Below are 7,877 nucleotides of genomic sequence, written 5' to 3' on the forward strand. Positions count from 1 at the left end.
ATTTATTTCCCTGTAAAGTATTTTTTGCTCTAAGAACAAAGAGGCAAAGCCCTGTGTGTCTTTCTTTGGCCATCATAGCAACGTATATATAATTAAACAAACAACAATATTTAAGTAATCAAAACTAATTTTTACTGGAGATTTATTTTAGATAAAATGGTTAAAGTTACAATGATACATTGTACTGAAGTTCTAGAAAATCATTTAAGAGAGGTCCTCAGAAAGGCTGGTAGTCTTCTGCCTACACCTCCCAATGGGGATGCATTCTTCACAAAAATAGTTACTTTGGATGACAAAGCAAAGTTTTTTTTTTTTTTCTTCACCAAAAGCAGCCTACTTATAGCAATAAATGTTTACCTTTCTTTCTTTTCTGGGGGTGGTGGGAGGGTGGTGGTGATGGTTTTGAGTTTCTATTAGAGCTGGCTGTCCTTGAACTCAGAGATCCACCTGCCCCTGCCTCCCAAGGGCTGGGATTAAAGGCACACACCAACCACCACCACCACCTGGCTACCGATAAATCTTTGAGTCCTGAGATGTGAAACAATCACATCATTAAGAACAGAATGCTCGGCCGGCGTTGGTGGCACACGCCTTTAGTCCCAGCACTCGGGAGGCAGAGGCAGGCGGATCTCTGTGAGTTCGAGGCCAGCCTGGGCTACCAAGTGAGCTCCAGGAAAGGCGCAAAGCTACACAGAGAAACCCTGTCTCGAAAAAAAAAAAAAAGAACAGAATGCTCTCGGTGGTGGTGCACACCTTTAATCCCAGCACTCGGAGGCAGAGGCAGGTGGATCTCTGTGAGTTCGAGGCCAGCCTGGTCTACAAAGTGAGTTCCAGGACAGGCTCCAAAGCTACACAGAGAAACCCTGTCTGGGGGGCGGGGGAGACCAGCATGCTGTGTACTTAGACATTTGTATTATGCAGTAAAAAGGAACACCGCACACCTAATCAGGTTTACCAGTTTTCAGCAAAGCAACAAGCATCGTTAAGTCATTTTCATTGTTTCTCTTTCAGTTAATAGATGGTGATTCCAAACTGTATAAAGCACACCACACCATACCCAGAAATAAACAGCAAGAGTCCAGCCAAAGCACTCCAACTGAAGAGGACACTATCTCCTGTCCTTTTTACCAGCTTTCCTCTTCCAGAGAGTAGGTGCTTGGGCTTCATATCAAACACATGCCTATCTGCTTCCCTTTCTTCCCCAAGCGATTCATCTTCTTCTGGGCTTTCTTCATCATAGTCTTGGCTTTCTTCACCATCTATACAGGAGAACACACATTAATGAAAACCACATTTCTATCCTGCATTGTAATTACCTGAGACACGTTTTTTAAGTGTGCAGATACAAACTATAAAGACCCTGTTGAGTCTCAGTCACTGTTTTCTCTCAGACCACCATACTATCTGCAGAAACTCAATGACTATCTGAATATACTGAGGGGCCTTTTAGAGTCAGATTCCAGAGTATCTGCTCAAATGTTCAGAGTACACACTGAAACTCAGGAGAGTACCCACCGCCACATTTGACTCCTAATGTCAATGCCAGTATTAAAACCTGCAGTTCAGTAGTGCACACTTGCAATCCCTGCTGAAGATGAAGCTGAGGAAGAACTGTTGAGTCTGAACTACACAGCAAGCTCCCGGCCAACATGGGAAACACAGTAACACTTTCTAGACTTCCAGATGGAGAGGACATGTGAAAAAGAAAAATTCAGCCTTTCACTGAGTAAGCAGTCTACCAGTTTACATAGGTTTTCTCTTAAATGAATTTTCAAAATGATAAAAATTTAAAATAAAAGTTTTTCATTGAAAATAAAGTTTCCTTCAAAAAGAAATTTGTACCTTTGCAAAAGATGTTACAAATAATAACATACGCTACCACCTTGAGGGGAAATTTTCTAATATTATAAAGATACACAAGATTATCTGGTAATGAACCAAGTTTCCCCTGGACTACTTCCTCACAGGGAAATGGAGGCCTCTTCCTCAGGGGCCACCTCTTCCTCACAGGGAAATGGAGGCCTTTTCCTCAGGGCCACGTCCTAGTAGTTTCCAAACCACTGGGACCTAAGCTCTGCCTGTTCATACTTTATCAGATCACGTTTCTGTCCATTCTCCAGAGTAAGGGTTTCAGAATGGATCCAGAGGATCCAACTGCTCCCTGGCCAAGTTCCTCTCCATAGGACTCCAACAAACTGGAGGATGGGACGAACAGCTAAGCTCTTACCCACAACCCTGCTCTCCAGACAACTGCTGGTGTTTGCTGGAGGCTTTGTACAGTAAACACCCTGAAGGTTCTTATTTTCTTCTGTCCTATATCAAAGAAACTAACCGTGCCATCCCGAAGACCAGAGACATCACGTGGAGTTCGAGAGCAACTCCGACTCCGGGCTATAGAGGAGGGTGGAACCGACTCTTCTCGTTTCCTTTTCCTAGTGACACTCCGAGACCTTCTCGCCTGGACTGCATAGTGGGCCTGAAACGCACAGACAGCAAACTCAGTAACAACCAAAATCACTCCTTCAACAAGAGAAGACAGTTAAGGTCTTAAGAACCATTCTCAGGCAAGGGAAAGAATTTGGAATGTCTATCAAGATCTATTGGTATGGGTCTGGTTTGAAGCAGAGGGTTAAGGGTCAAAGGCATTGCCACACTGCTACTGTCCCTCCTGGGAGGTTTCAGGAATGTCCAGCTCAGTACCCATGCTGTTGGTAAATCAGATGGTGCTTTTAGGCTGTGGCTCTTGCACCTTCCACCTGAGGATGAGTAGGGATTGTCTGTGTGTTAATGTTCTCTATTGGTTAACACAATCATGTATGATAATAACAATACTTTTGGTTCACAATTTATATCGTGTATGTCAAGGTTTTTAACTCCCTCCCTCCCTTCCCTCACCCAAATAGTCTAAGTTTATGTACATTATGTGCATACTATGACAGTCACATAACAAAATCACTAGTGACAGATTTCTGAGAACAAATCGACATTGTTAAGCAACCCTGACTGTATGCAGGGTATGGTAGCACATGCTTGACTACCAGCATTGGAGAACTAGAGACAAGGAAATACTAAGTTTGAAGCTAGGATGGGCTACATAGCAAGACAATGTCTCAAAACAAAAGCGCACAAACCATATCTGAAACCTTGCTGCCCCTCCACAGACTTACATTATCTTTATCATCCATGTCAACACCAAGACTACGCATCTCATTCTCCAAGTCTGCCCGTTGAACCTGAAATGGGGGTCAGGGAGGGGGGGAAGATAACTTATTATAAGAAAATGCCTGGTAATGTTTAATTTTGAAAGAAAAAAGAGGAAAATATACAGATAATACTATGATGCAGATAGATAAGAAGGCAGGTAGACACATGTTCTGTCCACAGTTCCTGGATCCTAACTTTTATCATTTCCTCGGGACTAGAACAGAAAGGACTAGCACATTTGGCCTTTAGTCCTTTGTCCCAAGAGCTGCCTGAGGTAAGGGAGTCTTTGTTAATTATGGTGCTTCAGGCCATACAGTCAGTCAGTCTATCTCTCTTTCTCTCTCTGTTTCTGTCTGCTGTGGGATGTTCTGTATGTCCTGTGGGAGCCCTTCTTGGGTTCCTTGTGGCGTTACCCAGCAGGTCCGTATAGAGGATGATTAGGACCATGGGCCTGAGTGCAGGTGTTTGAGATGGTCTGCACTTGGCTGTGCTGGGGGATGGTCTGTATGTCAAGTTGTTCTGATTGGTCAATAAATAAAACCTGATCGGCTGTGGCTAGGCAGGAAGGATAGGCGGGACTAGCAGAGAGGAGAAATAAAAGGACAGGAAGGCAGAAGGACTGGCTGCAGATGCCGCCAGCACAAGAAGCATGTGAAGATGCTGGTAAGCCACGAGCCACGTGGCAAGGTATAGATTTGTAGAAATGGGTTACTTTAAGATATAAGAATAGTTAACAAGAACTTTGGAAAGGAGACTCTGCTTTTGTCTCTACAGAAAGCCAGAGGCTATGGATTTGTTCCAGATTAAGATACATCAGGTTTGACCAGCCAAGACCACCTGAAAGGTCTCCGATGACACCATGGCCCAGATGATCCAACATCCACAATCGTTTCAAGGCAACTGGCTCAGACGATACAGTCTCACGGACTACTCCATGAACCTAAACTTTTCTTTGTATCCCATAAGATACTGCGCCCCCCTCCAGCAGGAAGTAGTAAGAGAAGCTACGCCCAAATTCCCAAATATACCAAGCTGGCTTTAAAGATGTGTAAAAGTTAAAACCTTCCTTTTTAAAAAAAGAAAAGGGGAAGTGCTGTGGGATGTTCTGTATGTCCTGTGGGAGCCCTTCTTGGGTTCCTTGTGGCGTTACCCAGCAGGTCCGTATAGAGGATGATTAGGACCATGGGCCTGAGTGCAGGTGTTTGAGATGGTCTGCACTTGGCTGTGCTGGGGGATGGTCTGTATGTCAAGTTGTTCTGATTGGTCAATAAATAAAACCTGATCGGCTGTGGCTAGGCAGGAAGGATAGGCGGGACTAACAGAGAGGAGAAATAAAAGGATAGGAAGGCAGAAGGACTGGCTGCAGCCGCCGCCATGACCAGAGACACCAGAGACACTGCAGCTGCCGCCATGCCCAGCAGCATGTGAAGATGCCGGTATGCCACCAGCCACGTGGCAAGGTATAGATTTATGGAAATGGATTAATTTAAGCTATAAGCACAGTTAGCAAGAAGCCTGCCATGGCCATACAGTTTGTAAGCTATATAAGTCTCTGTGTTTACTTGGTTGGGTCTGAGCGGCTGTGGGACTGGCGGGTGACAAAGATTTGTCCTGACTGTGGGCAAGGTGGAAAACTCTAGCCACATCTGTCATCTGCTGCTCCTCTTTCACATGTTCCCTTTTCTTCCCAAGGCTCTAACAATTAGGTCTATATGTAAGTACATGCTACAATATCACACCATTCATTATGTGTAAGATACTACATTTGCTGGAATACTTCTTTTCTCAAGGCAGGTGACACACTGAAGAATGAACTCTAACTTTCCCCTGCCTCTGTCTGGGAGCTGGCCAGCTTTGTCTACCTTGTGGCAGTATATTCTTCACACTGTTTCAGAGGACGCAGGGAAACAGCACAGAAAGGCCAGAAGAGGCTAAACAGACAGGTGCAGTCCGCCAGCACATCTCTACAGCACATCCCATGTGTGCTTATGCAATCAAGTCTTAATAACAAACTAAAGGAACCGAGTTTAGAGGGTACCGATGATTTCCACTCTTACAGAAAGTTAGAAGGAACTGAACCATGTGCTAGGAGGGCAGCAGCCCTAGCTCCTGAAGTGTGACGGTTCCTTCAGAGTGCCGCCTCTTGACCTTCATCATTTTTTTAGATATACTTTCTACTGGACTGGCAAATGCAATCAGCAAAAGTTGTGTTTCCCCATTTTGTGAAGTACTCTAGTAAATAAATCAAACTCTAAGAGGGTCACAGGAATCACATGCTAGCTGGAAAGCCAAGCTCTGGAGGCCCTGACTTATGACTGATGTTTTAAGCGGGGCTACTCTGGTGGAGAGAAACTTTCAGCTTCTCAGCTTTGATGTTACCTCCAGGTAGATGGTGTGAGAAGTGAATTAAATTGGGGAATATCCAGCAGTGTCTGCTGCAGGACTGAAATTGCTTGACAATGGAGACTTTTCCCACTCACTCCCACTCTGGGATCAAATAAAGGATCTACATTGTCGGCACACAGGGAGAAAACCTGAGTTTGTTCTTGCCCTGGATCTTTCAAGGATACCTTTTACAATCATCTATCTATACACACTGTAAAAATGCCTTTTTCCAATTGGGATGACATTTGTTTCTGAACAGTTCCGTTAAATCTCATGAAAACTAACAGTGCACTTGCTATGTAGAAGCCACGGCAAGACCATTATGACCCTGGGAGTAAGAGAATGGCTGCATAGGATAGAGAAGGTACTAAAGTTGAAGTAAGACAGACTCAGTGATCAGAGTCTCTCCTCAGAGACCACTGAGGACTATTAGGAGAAAAACAAACATGTCTGCAACTATTAGCAGCCACCCAATCACATGAAAACAGCATTTTCCAAACCAGGAATGTCCATTTTGGCACCAACAGTGCCAAATTCCATTCCTCCCCCTCGCCCCTCACCCCCATTATAGTTTAGCTTCCCAGAACCTTGTCTCTTTTGAGAACCTGCCACTCCCTTATCTGAACTTTTAGGGAGGCTATGGCCACAGGGGTAGTCAAGTGATATAGGACTGTCATCCAGACAAAAGCATAAGTAAGAGACAATGACATCCCAATATGAAGCCAAGAAGTTGGAAGAATCTTGATGTCTTCTGTCCATTCACACCTACAGAGTGGTTCTCCCTATCCTCACCAGTAACAGGGACTGATAAACTGCCTTATGGATTTAGGAATCTTAATCAATAGAGAACTTAAATAATATAAAAATGTTGGCACTGGGCATGGTGGCACACAACTATAATCCTGGCACTTATGGAGCAGGAGTCTGGAGTTCCTTGGCTATATAGCAAGTTTAAGGCTAGCCTGGACAACCTGAGACCCTACTTAAAAATTATGCCTTTAATCCCAGCACTTGAGAGGCAGAGGCAGGCAGATCTCTGTGGGTTCAAAGGCAGCCTGGTCTACAAATCAAGTTCCAGGACAATCAGGGCTACACAGAGAAAACCTGTCAACAAGTTTAGTTTTACCTTGCATAACTGCATCAATGACTCAGTTTAAAACAGGGACTGACCTGGAGTTGCAATTCATAGAGAAAAGATGCAACAGTCAGAATATAGCAGCTCAAAGCAAAGAATCTTGTAAATCAGTATACTTCCGTCACTCAAAGTGTGCCACCTGACATCCCCAAGTAGTGAAGGCCTGTCTTTAGTGGCAGTTCACACAGGATCCAGCATGAGAGCTCAGCCCTGCCTCTGCAATGCTCAAGACTGACCTTCTTAGCTGTTCGGGGCATCCTGGGTCCTTGTGTATTCTTTTCTTTGGACTGTAGAATTTTCAACTTCTTCTTTTCTCTAATTTGTTTTGCCAGCTGTCGGATTTCCATCATTTCCTCATCTTCACTTTCAGAGTCGCTGTCATACTCCCCAGCAGCCGTTCTTAACTCTTCTTCCTTTTCTAACTCTTCCAATTTCTTTAAAAAGAATCATAAAATTAACAAAGAAAATTTGCAAGGAAGTAAATGTAGCAACATATCTATAGGAATCATGTTTCCTTAAGTCTTTGAAAATATGACAATGGTGTGTCGTGATCGAGTCACAACTGGGCCCCACTTGTGCACAGCTAACCTCACAGGAACAGGGATATATGAAGGCCAGAGAGGATGAACACTGCATGCCCTATGCTCTGTCAATTCTGTTTCGTCTTTAAAGATACAAATGAAGGGACCCCTTCCCTCATTCCCCAGGGTTCCCAGCAGACTCATGAAAGAAATTTGTACAGACTCCCATTCATCCTCTCTCAAATAGCATCCTGAACACAGCCACACTATTTACAAAATAAGACAAAATGAAGTTTTAAATACATATGTGGGTTTGAGGACGTAGCTATGTGGCAAAACCCTGGCCTAACAAGCACAAGACCCTGGGTTGATCCCCAGTAGCGCATACACACACACACACACACACACACACACACTCAATCACTCGATCAATGATATGAATGTGTAAACATTGACATGCAGTGAAAAAGCAAGTAAGGGATAAGTACCAAGGATGGGACAGCTCTCTAGGGAGAATGTATCTAAGAAAGGGCAGGACCCACTGAAATGAAACCCCTCTTTCAGAAGGATCTAAACATAAAGGGGTCAGTGAGACACAGAATCTGGAAATCAGAGTTCACACCCCCAATTTT

The 7,877-nt window shown here is 44.1% G+C and overlaps 1 protein-coding gene across 1 annotated transcript; it reads right to left on the bottom strand.

The window, feature by feature from the left end:
* Positions 1-808: 808 nt before the first annotated feature.
* LOC119087068 (nucleolar GTP-binding protein 1-like) lies at positions 809-7,186 on the bottom strand. The gene is made up of 4 exons (XM_037201672.1): positions 6,961-7,186; positions 3,168-3,233; positions 2,333-2,476; positions 809-1,259 (listed from the first exon to the last, which is right to left on the bottom strand). The coding sequence occupies exons 1-4, from the start codon at positions 7,072-7,074 to the stop codon at positions 1,164-1,166; spliced, it is 420 nt and encodes a 139-aa protein (XP_037057567.1). The 5' UTR covers positions 7,075-7,186; the 3' UTR covers positions 809-1,163.
* Between the last annotated feature and the right edge of the window lie 691 nt (positions 7,187-7,877).

This window comes from Peromyscus leucopus, unplaced genomic scaffold (genome assembly GCF_004664715.2).
Source record: "Peromyscus leucopus breed LL Stock unplaced genomic scaffold, UCI_PerLeu_2.1 scaffold_106, whole genome shotgun sequence".
Classification (NCBI taxonomy): domain Eukaryota; kingdom Metazoa; phylum Chordata; class Mammalia; order Rodentia; family Cricetidae; genus Peromyscus; species Peromyscus leucopus.

What these genes read in the sequence shown, in the direction of transcription:
- LOC119087068 (XM_037201672.1), bottom strand. Translation starts at nt 7,074, where the DNA reads ATGATGGAAATCCGACAGCTGGCAAAACAAATTAGAGAAAAGAAGAAG. An exon ending in TGCCCCGAACAGCTAAGAAG is followed by an intron (nt 3,234 to 6,960) that starts GTCAGTCTTGAG and finishes CCCCCATTTCAG; the next exon opens with GTTCAACGGGCAGACTTGGA. An exon ending in ACATGGATGATAAAGATAAT is followed by an intron (nt 2,477 to 3,167) that starts GTAAGTCTGTGG and finishes TGTGCGTTTCAG; the next exon opens with GCCCACTATGCAGTCCAGGC.